At 43.1% G+C, this 17,044-nt stretch overlaps 2 protein-coding genes across 5 annotated transcripts in view; one reads left to right on the top strand and one right to left on the bottom strand.

The window, feature by feature from the left end:
• Positions 1-10,504, top strand: part of CNKSR2 (connector enhancer of kinase suppressor of Ras 2) — a 256,343-nt gene extending 245,839 nt beyond the window's left edge. For 2 of the 4 annotated variants that reach the window (XM_027096115.1, XM_027096114.1), the window contains 2 exons: positions 6,417-6,613; positions 8,204-8,419. In XM_027096115.1, the coding sequence (XP_026951916.1) occupies positions 6,417-6,613; positions 8,204-8,419 (413 nt within the window). Of the gene's footprint in view, positions 1-6,416; positions 6,614-8,203 lie in introns of all 4 variants that reach the window. The other 2 variants (XM_027096112.1, XM_027096113.1) reach the window with 2 other exon arrangements.
• Positions 10,505-10,587: 83 nt separating this feature from the next.
• Positions 10,588-13,700, bottom strand: KLHL34 (kelch like family member 34). Its single transcript, XM_027096116.1, has one exon. The coding sequence runs from the start codon at positions 13,685-13,687 to the stop codon at positions 11,741-11,743; it is 1,947 nt and encodes a 648-aa protein (XP_026951917.1). The 5' UTR covers positions 13,688-13,700; the 3' UTR covers positions 10,588-11,740.
• Between the last annotated feature and the right edge of the window lie 3,344 nt (positions 13,701-17,044).

The raw sequence follows: 17,044 nt of genomic DNA, 5'->3' as shown, positions 1-17,044 counted from the left end.
CACTTTTGAAAAAGTATTTTGTCTGGTTGTCTTTCAAACTAGCTTCAGATATTATTTAATACTATGTAACTGGGTCACTTATGGCTCAATATTGCTTATTTTTCTTCTGTAGTGGATGTGAAATTTCCTTTAGTTGGATAAGATACTCTGTAATAATTTCAATGCTAATTAATGGATATTTCATACTGTGCAATGAACAGATAATTTAACATTGTATTTGAAAATGTTTTTTTTCTTCCTGTCGCCACAGTGTGTAGTATTGCATAATGTGAATACTTGTAAAAATATAAATTACGTAAAAATAAAAATATGGCCAATTGGTATCAGATCTTTTTAGATAGCTGAATAATTTGCTAAGTATGCTTGATAGTAAATATCTTTCTAAAGAGAAGTAATCTTTGCTTCTTTCTCACAAATGGAATTTGTGTTGTGAATAAAATCACATTGATCTGCCTTACAGTTGCCTCTGTGCTCTAACCATTTTAATGTGTTTTTTAAAGTATATATAAAAATGATGGTTCTGGTATATAGAAATGCATCAAAAAGCATTTTGTTGGCATTTAATATTAGTGGGATTGTCTTGGGTCGTCCTCCCTGTTTAAGTCATAGTAAAATTTTATGATATGAAGAATTTTAGTTTTTTCTCATTAAGGAATATGGGGACTCCACATTAATTTTTAAATATGATCATCTCTTAGCTTTGTTTTTAAACTGTCCCCTTTATGAATTCCTGCCTAAGAACCAGGTACCTTGACCTCCATGTCTCTATTAGTTAAATTTTCTAAATTCTGTGGGCAAATATAGAATCTGTCATTTATGTTTGAGATTGTCCTTCAAAGAACCTTCCCTTTGGGACAATAAATCAATGCCAAGGACACCAAGATTTTGCCATCTGAACTATTTGTCATAAAAACTACCGTAATACCCTGAAAATGCAATCACGGTCATATATTTGTGGCATTAAACAACATAATTCGGCAGAAATTACATGGTTAGAGAATGAAGTGTAGAATAAGCTTCAGCTCTGTCTCTTTTGTTAACTAGTTATGGAAGTAGGCTTTACTGTTGTGCAGAAGGAATTGACAGACACTGGTATGGGCTGTACTTAATTTTGGTGAAGCACAAGGTCATTCGTACAGGGATGGGTTTCACATGTTCTTCTGTAAAAATACACTTAGCAATATTGGTGGACTCACTCAAGCTGTCCTTTCAAAAGAAGGGTTTTTTCCTCAATTTTTTTCATCAGAGAAATTATTGTTATTTTGCCTAAAAGAAAATAAACCAATTACTTCTAATTATGAAAAGGGTAGTTGATTACAGAGTGACAAGTAAAAGCCAGGTTTTAAAATCTTATGCTTTTTTTCTGGTATAACAAACTGCCCTCCCCCAGTTTTACAATGCAAGGCATAGCTAGTTGACATATAAAAACATGAATTAAAGAGAGTGAATCTTTCATTATAAAACAATTCAAATTACAGTGTAAACTCCTGAATACATAATCATCTTCAGCATAAAACTTACAAACATTAAACCTATCTACATTAAACCCATTAAAACTTTGTCACCTTACATATAAATAAGTTGTTCATTATGGCACACTGGTAAATTAGTATTCACAGAAAATAGTCCCATGTCTCAACGCAAATGTTAATTGCCTTTCATGGCGAGAACAGTGCTCCACATACGTGATGCCATTCGCCTGGAAGCCTTGGAGCACTCTGTGGCCGTACAAGACCGAATGCCTCTCACACTTGACTGGTGACTAATGCTACTATGTTCAGCCTTCTCTCCACTTGTGACTTAGCCTTTCCCAACCTTCTGTGCTCATTACCCAGCTGTGTTGTGGAAGGAACAACTGTTTCCACGAGGACATCATTGTCCAATTTTAAAAGAGCACAGTTCCCTTCCAAAACATGTACCAGAACTGATTATTCACTGTTGGCTTGATTCTTGAAGAGCCCAGTTGGTATACTCGTTTTGTTTTGTTTTGTTTTCATTTTTTCTCTCCTTCCACATTATCATTGCAGAGGCAGGGAAACAGCAAGGACACCAGAATGACATTTTAGGTCGCCACGTTTGTATTCTGTTCTCCTTAATTTTCACCGAAGAAACATGAACAAAATTACACGAGACTAGCGTACAAATTACACAGTCACCAGATAGGAAGCCCTCTTTGGAGTACTTAGTGTCTAAAGTAGAGAAAACCATCACTCAGTTTAAACGTTGGGTGCATGAGACACCATGCCAGGTAGAAGATTGGGAAATGCAAAGGAGAGCGAGGCATATACGCTCAGAGAAAGTCACAGTCTAAGTCTCTGAAGGAGGGTACACATGGGGTGAGGTACAGGAAGAAAAAAAATTGGAATTTCTCCTCAGGTTTCATATCTCATTTTCTCGAATTTCTTTTTTGTGTCTATCTTATAATAGGCATATCTATTAATATAGGGTAATACATATATATGTTATCAACAGAAGTGTTTTAACTGGTGAGGGTGTACAGTCAAAAAAGTTTAATAACCACTGGGCATGAATGTAAGGACATACATCAACCAAACACCTCGTAGTATTTGAAGAAATGCATTATCATCTGCTAATAAGCCATTTGCAAGAAAGTTCCAACCAACTGTTATTTTGCATTGGCTAATCTTTTCTTTGAGCTTTTCTTTATCACTACGTGGAGGTCATATGCAACCTGAAAGAACCAGACAACGAACTGTGGTGATGCTCAGCGTATTTCTAGCCTCACAATGTTTCGTGGTGTAGCTAGAGTATAAATGAAACAAGAAAGAGGATCTTCTTCCAGCCCTGCCACTTATGACACAGCCAGAAATGACCCTCCCTTGGCTGAGAGTACAAGTTATCAATAACTTCACTGTGATCCTCAAATCTATCAATGAAATTTTATATAGGAAAGAGAACCTCATATGTTCTCTTCGCTTTAATAAAATTGGAATAGAAAAGCGTGTCGTCTTACGCACGACTAATTTACATGTTGTAAATGTAAATATAATTTGAGAGGGAACTTACTCCTTCATAGGCCCAGAATTCCTTAATAAGTTAGATACAAATTAAAATTTCATTGTAGCAGTGATACACTTCCTCATTAGGAATCTCAGAAGGTTCCTCTATATGTCCCGTGGTTCGCATGTGGTCTTCTACACTTTGCCAACTTGCAGAAAACATTCATTCAAATTACAAACAAGCTGGGTTTGGGCCAGTGCTCCAAGGGCTGAACTGGCACGTTGAAAGAAAGTCAATCAGGAAGCAGACCTGACCGAGTGCTTGCCTCCTCTTCCAAAGCAAGCCTCTTCTAGAAGAAGAAAAGCAAGGGTTTAAAAGAGAGAGAAACCAGAAGAGAAGTGAGAAGGAGACGAAGAAGAAGAGGGCAAAAAGAGAAGATAAAGGTGCTTTCACATTTTCAGTTGCAGCGGTAGCCCCAATTGACTTAATTGGTATTCATCTGAGAAAAAAAAAATGAAGGAAACCAATTGAAAATTATAAAAGAAAATAAAGGTCTGTTTTCGTCTTGAATGTTGAGTTCTGTGTTGTTTTGACTGTTGAGCACAGTGAATCAGATTTATAATGTGACTCTGCCCCTCACTCCCCCTCCTTTGAAAAGAAAAGGACTCTTTGTCTAGTCTTAAAATGTTAAGTAACTGGTGGCATTTTGTGGTAGCCTGGCATCTCAATCCCTCATCCTTCCTCATCCCACTACTGTGTCTTGTGTTGCATATGTGTATGATGTGAGGGGGTGGGGGGAGGGGGCCTGACTTATCTCTAATATCTCTATTCCATTACTCTACTTGGAAATGTTTCTGTGTTCCGTCTCATTGTGATTCCCTGTTCAAATGTGCTGCCCAGAGATAAATCCATACTCGATTCTTCTTATAGCTGTCAAACCAGGTACTTTGTAGAATTATGTTGTCCTTTGTTTGAACGCTTCTTCCCCCATTAATGGCAAGAAGGAAAAAAAAACTTCCAGTTTTTAGCTATGTTTGTCACTTTTTATATTAAAGCTTTACTTACACTTCTAGAGGTAAAACTACATTGAAATTTTATTAAAAAATCAAGCAACTGGCTCAGTATTCCACAAACTTTAAGAATTGAGGAGAAAGAAAACTGGGTAAGAATGGTTTTTCAACAAAATATATACTCCCTACATGTTAGGTAATATGGAAGGAGGTTATCTTAAAATAAAAGTTTACTATGTGAAAATACTTCTGCCTCCTTTAAATCCTAAAACTATAATCTGAATCCCTTTTCTCTTTACCTTCCTTCAAGAACTGAACAACTAATAATACATTAGGCTACCTGATACCTAGACTACTGTAATTCACATCTGTTAGGCCTACCATTTCTCTCCCACCCTCTGCTCTATGATATTACATCTGGCTTAAGATGCAGTCTTGCCTTGAGGCAGAAAGAATGGTAACTACTAAATAATTCCTCAGGATTCTTTCTTGGCCTATGATTTTATGAAATGGAAGTATGCTGTTCAAAAGTATCCTTGTTTTTACAACTCCATTTAGTTACTCTGAATGACGTTATAATTTTGTGCCTTTCTGGGTCCAAACCATTCTCGGTTAAAATTCCTTATCTCATTTCAATCTTCTTAGCCCACAAGGCAGTTCCTCCTTTTTACAGTCCTCTGTCCCCCCACCCCCTCAAAATCCTCTAGGTGTTGCAAACATTGAAGGATGAGCCAACAGAGAATTAAAACGCTGTTTAAAGGGATTTTTGTATTTTTAGATTATAGTTCTAACTTAGATATATGATTAGGAAGTTAAAATTTGTTATAGAGGAATTAGTGATTGCAGGTGCTGATAACAAAGAACTTTCTAATAGAAGGATTCGATAATCATACTTACCAATAGTTGCCAACCTCAGCAGCAGAGCCAAAAATTGAATATGAAACTTAAATGAAGTTACTTTTTCATCCTAAAGATGATCCCCTCAAGTTAAGGTACTGTGTTGGTGGGCTTTGGGGGCAGTTTTTTTTAGAATGCTGCATTTTAAGCAAGTCTCACAAATTCATTTAACACCTACTGTTAAATACACAGTTCAAATGATTCCTGACAAAATTGGCAGTCTAGAATTCTTGTTAAAATCATGGATTCTGGAGCCAGACTGGCCAGTCGGAATTGTAGCTCTACCACTTAATAAATGTGACCTTGAGCAAGGTACTTCCCTGCTATAAAATGAAAATCAAATAGATCTAGTCCTAGTACTGCTGTGAGGATTAAATGAGATCATGAATGTTAAGCATTTACCCTACTGCCCGGCACTTACAAATGTTAACTACATTATTACCAATTAGGGCGTCTTCTTTTTTTTTAACTATGACAGAAAGCCTTAAATATTTACATGGACCATGGTGGAATGAACAACATTCCATATTTACTTCTTGGGCCAATGTAATTAGTATTCCTCAAAGAGGACTCTTAAGCTCTCTATTAAAGGAAATGTGATATAACCCTAATCCTCTCTCCCAATCCAAGCACGATCCAAGTTCATCTTTGTTTATCATTGAGAAAGATATGACATCAGTATATTCAGACAATTCAAGAATAATATGGGAGTTTTGATTTGTTCAAATAGATCTAAGATCCTTTCCTGAACCAGTCTCTAATTTTTTTTTTCTCAAAAATATTTAATTGGAGTGTTTTCTTCCCAGGTCTTTCAAATGTTAAGTAGCTTCTTTTAGTACATGCCAGATTTTTGCTTACATCTGCATATAAACATTCCCATATCTCATTCTAATTAAAGCATTATTATTGATGATAAGTTATGATCATTTACTATATTTACAATGTGGCAGGCATTACTATGGCAGTCACATGAAACCTAATAATCCTCTACGGCACACTATTAGAAGATTTTTACAATGATATATACTCCAGTGAATGCCATTCCATCTTATGAAGTCTGGAAAAATGTAAAAATCAGTTCATTCAGTATTGCTAAACCAGGAGAGCTCTGTTACTTAGCACTTCTATGCTTATCAGTATAATGATAAGGGATATTCACTAATGTTTTAAAATATTAAATTACGTGCAGGATTGTTTCTGTGTTGTGTACCTCTTGTACTCTAATTCTTTGAACTTAATGGACTCAAGATATGTACAGTGATTTGCTACTAAGAGAATATTTTGTTAATCAAAGCATCCTATTAATTGATCATTCTAAAACAATTGGCTGCCTGTAGCTAGTCTTACCCAGTATAACCAGCAACTGTGGGTTTGGTGGGGTTTGTTGTTGTTGTTTTTTTTTTTAATGTAAGAGAGTGTTTTCCCAATCATTCATTATCCTGTTTTTCAGATATATTTTTTAGTAGATTTTTGGAGTGTCAAATAACTGTTTATTACACTGAATTTATTTCTCTCTCTCTTATTATTTTTTTTTTTTGGACATTGCAGGTGAAAGTAGGGAAGAAAAGTTAGGAGACTCTTTGCAAGATTTATATAGGGCATTGGAGCAAGCCAGTCTGTCACCACTGGGAGAACATCGCATTTCAACCAAGATGGAATACAAGCTATCATTTATAAAGAGATGTAATGATCCTGTGATGAATGAAAAACTACACAGGCTAAGAATTCTCAAAAGCACTTTAAAGGTAAGATATGAAATGGAAGGAGAAATTCCTTTTAAGAGATTCATTCCTGAACTCAAAGTGGATTATCAGATACTCCAGGGGACAAAATACAAAATAGCGGGGGGTGGGGGGAGCGGAGGATAAACATACCGAATGCGAAGCCGAAGCCGAGCTGTTTCTTTAGCGTAATGTGTATTTGGCCAAAAGGAAATAATGTTAACTTTTTATTAACATCTCAAAGCACTGACTAAGTGTTATATGAGTTAGTTCTAGGAGAAAACAGGACGTAATTAATTTTTTTTCCAAAAATGCAGGGCTGGTGTTATTCCTCAGTCTTTTGTTTTCCTAAGATAAATATGCCATGTCGTGGAACTAATATAGTTACTAAAAGAACACAGCATGCATGCAGAATGCAATAGTGGGTGCTAAAATTGTTTGAGATATTTTGTGAATATCTCCTGCAGCACATTTGGAGTGATTCATGTTCCATGTAGAAATTTTATAATTGTTCTGTATACACCATCAGTTCCCAACTGACATGTTACTTTCTTATTATACATTTCCATAAGCGTTTACATAGTCTCCAGTCTTCTTCTGCCACCCCCAGATTGAGGAGGAAGTGGTGAGGAAAGGGAAACAGAGGCAGGAAGTTGAAGAAGGAGCCAGAAGAGTCAGCCCCCTCACTCTGTGTGTATCAGGGGAGAGGGCCTGCCATACACACTCTCCCTAAGCAGACCCTGCACCCTGGAAAACTCAAAAACAGAAAAGAAATGTCATACAGAGTTTGTGACGCAGTAATTTCAGGAAACAAAAGGGCAAAGAGCTCCTTTGGGAAATATTGCAGATCTGTAGTATGCTGCTGAGGTTTTGTGAATTTTGAAACAGAGGTGAATACCAAAGAGATAAACAAAATAGGAAATGCATGATTTGAAAACATTTCTGGTAGCAGGCAGCCAAGTTTTCAGTCAATTAGCTTTCAGTTGGTATTCATGCGAATACTATTGCAAATCCGTGGGATAATTTAATGGCCTATTGGTAACTAAGACCAGAATTTTTAAGAGCTATAATATTCATAAGAATAATTCCGGTGCCCAATTCTAGTCCAAAGATATCCTAACCCTCCCTCCTCCCAGAGCCACACACCCCACCCCCATTCAGGTCCAAACCACCAAGGGACCATCTAGCAGAAGGAAAAAGGACAGTGCAAAAGTAACTCAAGACATAGAATGTGGTAAGTCCACTCAACAGCAGTGATCAAGTGTTACGGGGACTTATCTAAATGAAGGAGAAAACATTTTTTCCAGTTGTCGAAGGAAGGGTTCAAGAAATGAGAGGCATATGAACTGGATGTTAAAGAATGAGGAAGGTTTCCGTAGGCAGAGATGGGAAACAGGACAGGCCAGAAGAAAAAATAAACTGTGCAGAGTGGGCAGTACGAGGCATGCCTGCGTGTAGGAAAAAGTGCACTAGTATTTGAGTCTAAATAGCTGAGTTTGAGTATACCAGAGCTGTTTCTTGTGGGCCTCTTAATAGTTTGCCTGTTAACTTTTTATTTTAAATTTGAAGAACAGTCTGTCCCTATTGTAACTGTTGAATCCTTTTGCTTTTCAGGCCAGAGAAGGCGAAGTAGCCATTATTGATAAAGTCCTAGACAATCCAGACTTGACATCAAAAGAATTCCAACAATGGAAGCAGATGTACCTCGATCTTTTCTTGGATATCTGTCAAAACACCACCTCAAATGACCCATTAAGTATTTCTTCTGAAGTAGATGTAATCACTTCCTCCCTAACACACACTCATTCATACATTGAAACGCATGTGTAAGTGTATTCTGCCCTCTGGCCATGTGGTACCTTCTGGTACTTTGAACAAGTATATAAGGTAGTTTTTATATCAACGTGTGGGACACGTGACAAGCTATACTTCAATGTTACCAAAACTATATGAAACAAACCCTATATGGTCATAATACCACTGTCTTTAATGAGCATTTGTATATTTTATATGCAGTTAGTGCTCAGCTTATGTTTACCATGTGCAAAATCAGCTGTCTTCAATGACTTAAAGTTAACTTTTGCAAACAACTCTGAAGACAGGTGGTCTTCAAGTAGAAAAAACAAAAAGGCAGTTTTCTATCTAAGGTCATCTTTTCTCCCTTTAAGTTAATTTTATATAAACAAGACTTCAAAACTAAATCACATTTTTTCAGGTGCAGACATCCTTGTGGGTGGGAAAGAATTTAAACCTTTTTTATATTTATTAAAATGTTCTAAGAATTTTCTTAAACATTGCACAAAGTTTAATGCTGTAGTTTTATTTTTGTGAAATGTAGATGCGCATACAAGAGTTAAGCAAAACAGAAGAGCATCAACATAAGAAAAGTTCAGGTATCTAATATTCGTCTTAATAGTCTATTAACTTGTGAAAGCTGGTTAATGGAAATAGTATTCCAAATCCATGGGGACACTTAATGGTGTATCAGGGCAAAGCTTTGTAAGATGTTTTTGTAACTGAGACCAAAATTGAAGATAGAGCTGCTTTATTTTCTTGGTTTAAATCTTCCTTTATTTTTGTAGTGATGAAATGCTGATTGTGTATAGAGGACTTTGAGAGTGGATTTTTTAAAACACACTTAACTCACCCAGAAAGGCAGCTAACATATATATATGTGTATATGTATATATATGTATGTGTGTATATATATATATATATATACACATATATAAATGATTTTTTTAAACTCCAACTTCTAAAAAGTTACAAGGTATAAACGTAAATGAGTCAACTTCCCAGTTAGGGTCAATTTTCCCCCTAGTCCATTAGTTAAACTTTATATATAATTATACTTCAGGCAGGGAAGTAAAATATGTTTACTTACAGGCTGATGTATGTTCTAATATAGAAAACAATGTTGAAAAAGAAAAATGTACCTCTCTCCTGAGGAGCAAGAGGATGATGGTCATTCAGAGATATATTACATTGAATTATACGAGAGAAACAATTTTTAGAGGTTTTTCCTAGTTTCATGATTTGTTCTATAGAGTGGATGAAGTCTATGAAAAAATCCTCTTCATGTATTTCCATTTATAAGCATCTCGTTTTTGAAAGTGATCACAGCATGATAATGACTGTGCTGCTTTTTAGTGTCTGGCTGCATAACGTATAAGTCACAATTTGCTGGTTTGGGGTTTTGTTTTTTTAGGAGGAGGAAGAGACCCTCCTTTACTATTCTATATCCTAAAATCTACTTCTAATCAGCTTTATACTGTTGCCTGTACAGCTCAGTGAATGAATGTACTTTCATCTCTAAGAGTTCAGATATCTGCCAGTGAATATTTTTGCTGTAGAGGAGAAAGTAAAAACTCCACAGCGGGGATCTTTTCCTTTGCTTTTGAAACCACCATTGAATCACTATCGTTTTGCAGACTTTGCACAACTGTACAGGAGAGTGGCCTTTCTACAGCACATTTTCAGTAATCCTATATTTAGTCAAAATGGATGAGAAATCATGTATTAATGTTTGTATGGAATTTTGGGTCCGGTGTAATATTTTTATCATTTAAAAAAACTATTTGTAAAAACATTTATTTACTGCATGGGTGTTGACGCACATTAAATTTGTGGGATTTTGTATATGTAAAAAAACAAAAGCAAAAAAACAAAAACCTCTTGTCCTAAAATGAAGTGTGCTTGTTACAGGTGTTTAGACTTGTTAATGTTTACTAGACCAAATGCGTACATTTACTTAAAAATATCTGTACCTGATGGATGTGTCGTGGATACAGTGGCCAGGTTGTGCCCTGGAAACAGTGAGCAGTTGATGGAAAGACTAGCTGTGTTGCTACTAAGCGGCTTTTACTTTGGTAAAGTTGTTTTAAATGGTAAAAATTAAACTAATGAATTTTAAAAGACTCGTGGCTAGCCTAGCATGAAAGAGACCTTTTAACACTATATATCTGTACATTTTATTGCATTAGTTTCAAATCTAGGAGAGAGGCAGCACTGTAAACTGAAGTCAAATAAATTCAGCTCTTAATGAATCCTTATAAAGCACCTATTTTATTCATGCAGTCCTCATCACATTTCTTTGTGACCTAATCACACAGCCGCCACCACCCCACCACCCCACCCCCGGTTACAGGTTTTAACTTTGTCACTCCATTGGTGGTACAAGCCAGAAGAAGCACCTGTCCAGTGTATACAAGAATCTTCTCAGAGGTCCTGCAAAATCAAGCTGGTTTCCCATTTACCTGAAAGGAACTTTAAAATTTCACCTACTCCTCTTTCGTTTCTCTGTGATTCTTTTGGGAAGGTGGGGCAGAGGGGGGGGGGTACCACTAAAAATAAACTTAAAAAATATTTTTTTACAAATATTACCTACAGCATGTCTGCAGAATGAACATTTAAAGAGGATGAATGAAATAGGGTTTTGATTTGTTTTTCTTAGGTGTTCCACTAAGCCAAAGAAGCCTGATTATTATGGCTAAGGGCTGCAGAAATAAAACTTAAAACCAATGAGCTGCCAAAAGCCAGGGCAAAAGCAGACTAGGGTAAGTAAGGATGAAGTACAGAAAAACTTAACCTAGGTTATTTTCTCAAAAAAAAATGGTGCTTTCTTAGAGATTTTTTTCCTCTCAGTTCCATATCTATATTAAACTATCAGAGCAGAACTATAACCATGATTCTGGATCATAAAATCATAGTTCTTCCTACAATGATTGCATGTGTTTATTAACCAAGGCACTTTCCCTTCACTATTTATTCAGATAAATATTTATTTATTCAGATAATGCCATCTTCTAGAACCATTTATTACAGTCTTTATAGCTAACAATTTTCTGGTCTTGTACATAATTTCTTATGGTACGTTTTTTGGCTGTTTGGCACAGAAGTAGTCACTGTTTAGCGCCTGGGAAACACTAACTACCAGAGGGAAAATAGGGTCATGTTTTATTTTCAAAGTCCATGTCTAGCCCAGCATGAGAATTTCTAGAAATCCCCAGTTCACTGAAGATGATTCATATATCCTTCTAAATTTGACCCGTCCTGTCTCCCATTCTCAGAGTAAGGGGAAATGTTCCTCTTTGGCCAAGCCTAAGGAAAAGCCCACGGGTTGCTCTGTAAGCCTGGTCAGGCGCGACTTGCTCACTGACCCATTAAGCCCAGCACTAAATCTGGCGCCTCTCCAGGCTCTCCCTCCCTCTCCTCGTCCCCACCCTCGGCCAGCTGCAGCACTGCGCACTGCAGGCCGCTCCAGGCCCAAGGCAGCGCGCAGCCAGTGTCCTCCCAGCGGTCCAGGTCGAGGTCATAACCCACCACGTTGCGGGTAGGCACCTGGCGTGAGTCCTGCCACTTCAGGCCTCCCAGCAGCAGCACCGTCTCGTCGACCACGGCCAGCCCATAGCAGAAGCGGTCGTAGGGTAGCGGCCGCAGCCGAGTCCACTGGTCGGTGCCGGGGTCGTAGCGCTCGATTTCGGAGAAGGGCTCGTAGCGCCCCAGAAAGGCGAACAGCGCGCCGCGCAGTGCGGCCATGTGGTGCCCGAAGCGGGCCGTGCCCATAGGCGCCCTCTTGCTCCACGCCTGCTCCCCGGGGCCCAGGGAGAACAAGTCCCGGAGGCTGTTCGCGCCGCCCTCGCCTCTCCCCGCCTTGCCCCCGGAGACATACACGACGCCGCAGTTCCCGACAGCCCCCGCGTGGCCGTGCAGGGCCCGCGGCAGCGCCCCGGCCGCCGTCCAGCGGTCCCAGCGCAGGTCGTACATCTCCACTGAAGCCAGCGCTTCGCCGCCCGCGCCCAGGCCCCCGACGGCCAGGAGCCCCTCACCCACGGCGCCGCACCAGAAATGGGCCCGCGCTTCCCGCATAGCGGGCACAGTTGTCCAAGCGCGGAAGCGCGGGTCAAAACGGTGCACTTCGGCCGTGACCGCCCGCAGGCCGTCGGCTGTGGGGGAGGAGCCGCCGCCCGACGGGGTCTCCCCGCCGAGGACGAACAGGAAGTTGCCCGCGGCGCACACGCTGTGTCCCAGTAGCGGAGCGGGCAGCCGCGTGAGGCTGCGCCAGCGGTGGTTGTACCCGTCAAAGGCCACCACGTCCTGGGTAAGCTCCCACTCCTCCTCCTCCTCCACCTGCTCCTCTTCCTCCTCCTCTTCCTCGGGCTCCGCCGCGGCGCCCCTCCCCCTGGCTGCCCGCCGGGGGGCCACGACCTCCTCGGTCACCACCTCCCGCCCCCTGCACCCCCCGACCAACAAGATGCGGGTTTGGGGGCTCCGGACGCTGGTCTGCTCGCCCTGCATGAGCGGCTGGCGGGAGGGCGACGTGTGGTAGTTGAGGGCCTGGATGATGAGGCCCTTGACCCGGGAGGGCAGGGTGAGGCCGGAGCCCGAGTACACGCGCCGCAGCACGTCGGTGGGCACCAGGCCGAAGCGGACGCGCTCGAGCAGCGCGGCGCAGTGGGCCAGCCGTTCGGCCTCGGGCTCCTGCCGCAGCCAGGCCAGAGCCAGGCCCAGCAGCCGGGCCTCGGGCACGCGCGCCACGTCAGGGGCACCCAGCACGGCCCTCAGCGACGCGGGGTTGAGCTCCAGCAGCCCGGCGGGGCCCGCGCCCCGCGCCAGCAGCTCCCGCAGGTGGCTCACAATGCAGCGCTCGGCCACGCCCAGCGTGTGCACCAGGCCGAAGCGCGCCGCCATGTTGGCGGCGAAGCAGCAGTTATCAGGGGCTAGCTGGCGCTCCAGGTAGCGGCCGCACAACCCCAGGGCCTCGGTGACCTGCAGGTAGCTGGCGGCCTCCAGCGTGTCCTCCACGGTGTCCATGGAGAGCGGCAGCCAGGCGGTGTAGATGAAGTCCAGCAGGCGCTGCAGGCCGGCCGCTGACGGCACATGCAGGTGGATCACGGGCGCCCGGGATTCCCGGGTGTGGCTCTTGAACAGGGCCCTGAAGTAGTCGCTGGAACACGCGAGGAGCGACCTGTGCGCCGGGAACTCGCTGCCCTCGGCCTCCAGAGTCACGTCGCACAGAAAGCCCTCGGCGCGCAGGGCCTGGTAGCCGGTGAGCAGCGCGCCGCCATGAGCTTTGCAGTAAGACAGGAAGTAACTCATGACGCCCAGGGCGGGAAGTGGCCGGGCCGGGGCTGGGGCCAGCCGGGCGCGGCCGGAGACATCCCGGGACACGGCGCCGCCAGGTCCCCCGTGCGAGCCGAAGAGCCCCTAGCAGGGGCCCATTTTTGCCTGCTCAGCTTAAATCCCAGGCCTCCTTCATACAGGTCCGCAGATCTCCCAGTCCCCCTCTCAGAGCAAATCGGGTCGGGGAACGGTTTCCAGAAGCCCCTAGTAGCGGAGGGCACGGCGTTTGGAGTCTTCCGGGAGGTGCAGGGCTCGGTTTCGGCGGCAGCCGAGGCTGCCAGAGCGTTGCCCAAAGCCCACTCCACGGCCCAGTTTAGGGAGCCCACACCTGCGCGCCAGGGGCCGCGGTGGCCGCGCACCATCACCTGGAAGGGCGGAGCTGCAGGTAGACTGACTCCAGGGGAGTGCTGGATCTCCGACGGCCAGATGCGCAGATGTGGCCCGACTCGGGCCGTCCGGGGAGTGCGGGGCGAGGGCTCTGACCTCCCGGGGGTGGACAAGGAGGGTTTTGCGGGCACCCGCGAGGGCCGGGGACAACTAGCTACGGGGCAAGGGGGGTGAGCTTGTTCCGCGCGGAGGATCAAATCAAAGCCTAGGGGATTAGGGAGGGGGGGCTCAGGTCAGCGCGGAGGGTCGGAGGCGTGATTGGCCGCAGCACATAACATGCCGGTAGCTCACAGCGACAGGAATAGCGCGCGGCCTCGGCCTTCCCGGCGCGCCCCGCCCCACGCCCCGGCTGCTGGCTGAGAACGGAGGGCCGGGACGCGGGAGCAAGCGGCCCGGGCCTGGGACATGACTCCGGCGACCCCACAAGCCTCCGGTCACCAGCGGGTCCCGGGAACCTGGCTGGGGTGCGGGAGGCGCTCACTGGAGAGGCGCGAGTCGCGGGGATCCTGTGCCTGTTGGTGTCTGGGGAGGGGCGCCCGGCTGGTCTGGAGGAGTGTCGACCCCCCGGTGTCTCTGCGCCTGGGAAAAACGCCCCTGGCTCGCAACTTCCTGCTTTGAGGAGGCCCTAATTAATCCAGCTAGAGCGGGGATTAAGCGGCGATTTTGCGCGCTGACACCCAGGAGGCCACTGCGCTCGGAGGAGCAGCTGGCGGGAATCACGCCGGGGCGAACCGACGCTCCTCGCCAGCGGCGCTCCGGAGCACGCTCCTCACCTGGACTCACCCTTGCGAGATGCTGGGCCTACTCTGCGCCCTTCCCGAGGTCTCCCTGGCTTGTCTCACATTCCGCTTTCAGGAATTTGCTCCCACCCAGCTCCCCGACCCCGGCTGAGTTCCCCCTTCCTGTTCTTAGACCCCACCCGGCCCATCCCTTGGCAAAGTGGACACGGAGATTGTAGGTGACTTGGGTTTTCTGCCTTTGAATGACCACTTCATTTAAGAAAATAAGTCTTTCCAGTTTGTCTCCCAGGCTTTACAGGCTCTGATGTAATTACTGCCTGCTCCATTCTTAATGCCGTGACGTGATAATGGGCAGTAAGGTTGCAAAGCTCGGTAGAGGCTGGAGTTTTGAAGGGCCCATCCTCATGAAGTTATTTTTATAAGATGCACCCAGCACGGAAATGATGACTAAAACCACCCCAATCTTGAGACATCAGGAAAGCATTTCTCATCTCTGACACCCTGCTCTTAAATAACTAAATGATTAATATAGCTGTTCTTTCTTGCCAGTTTGGAGGGTTCTGTGTGTTTTGCTTTCATCTAGAATTGATTTTTCTATTTTCTACTACAACCCTTCTGGTAATCTGTTTTAAGTGCACCTTTTGAAGGCATGTGAAATAACTTGCATTTCTGAGAGTTAGGGTTGTATTTCATTTAAAAAAAAAATCCAAGGAAGGATAAAATTCATCATTTTCTGCCTGGTATGCCATCGGTACTTACAGGGCCTCCAGTTAGAAGCAATTCTTGAAGTACATAAAAATATTAGTAAAATGATTTTGCTTTGTTGTCAAAGATGAAACTGATTTATGACTTAAATTAGTCAAATTATAAAATGCAGGCAGGGGCTCCGGTTAAGGGCTTACTTAAACTCCAGAGACTAAAAATACTGCAATTTGAATTCTTAATGTTAGAGCTACAGAAGGGGGGGGGCAGTGCTAGTTGGTTTGGGTTTTTCTTTCTTTTTTTTTTTTTTTTGTAAAGCACTAAAATTCTTAGTTCAAAAATAAAATACCAGTTTGGTTCGCTGTGCACAGATCTGTATGGTGAAATTAAATGGCCTTTACTCAACCTGATAGAATTTTGCTAGAAGGTATATTTGAGATCATTTAGCCAAACCCTCTCCCTTTCCTCCCCAGTTTCTTGTTTTTCTTTTTAAAAATGTAGCAAATGAGCCCCAGAGAGAGTACGGTTTGTCTGGGTGACTTGGATATTGAGTTACAGAGTCTGGACCAGAATCCAGGGCTCCCTCCCCACTATATTATGTGACCTCATGTATGATAAAAATAAAATAGTGCAACACACAGTCAGTTTATTTAAACCAAATTTCAGAGCGATAAAATTTAAATACAGTTTCTTAAACAGCATATTTCTCACCCTGAAATTGGACCACAGCCCATCAGATCTGTCCATCACCATGCATTCAGTCTGAATCGAAAACGTCACACTTACTTGAGAATAGAGATGCTGTGGAAGATTTTAAACTCTTGACATCAAAAATCCAATTTTGTACAACAGGTACCTGTTCATTGCCAGCCCAACATGCCACCTCAACGTGTCTTGCCATTGAGGATATGATGAAATGTGTTAAGTGAAGAAATTTTCATATTAGATGTGTCTACAAGGTCTTGTTTAGAAAATGTAACTGTCAGTCCATCCAAGAACATTCTTGTCCTTTGAGTAATGTTTATGGAAAATATTGATATTTTAATTTCTGGGCAATATTAACTAGGATATGATTGTTCTGTTGAAAATGATCTGCTTCTAAGAAGTTGTCCTCCCCCTTTAGACTATGAACTCCTTGAGGCTGGGGACTGTTTCTTGGTCTTTGTATATCCAGCCCCTGTCACAGTCTTTGGCATAAATAATGTTGAGTTGAACAGATAGAGGGAATGAGACTGTCAGTGGGAGGAGTAAAGGGTTGTTAAGAGGAACCTGACTGAGACAGTTACTTCTTTCTCTTTCTCTCTGCTTCTCTTTCTTCCCTTCACACAGCTGCAGTTGCAGACACACCCTGGTATGGCCATGAGCTAATAACATCCCTAGGAATCAAGTGGGTCACCATGCGTGGCCTGCAACTGAGAGAAGACCCTACCACTTCATCCAGCCCCCTGCTCTACAACCCTAGTCCTTTACCAAGGCCAGCCCCACATGGTTCTTGGCATCCAGT

Source organism: Aethalodelphis obliquidens, unplaced genomic scaffold (genome assembly GCF_003676395.1).
Source record: "Aethalodelphis obliquidens isolate GAN/ISIS:26980383/991018 unplaced genomic scaffold, ASM367639v1 scaffold99, whole genome shotgun sequence".
Lineage (NCBI taxonomy): Eukaryota > Metazoa > Chordata > Mammalia > Artiodactyla > Delphinidae > Aethalodelphis > Aethalodelphis obliquidens.
The sequence above is the reverse complement of the archived record's forward strand: the minus strand, read 5'-3'. Positions and strand labels throughout refer to the sequence as shown.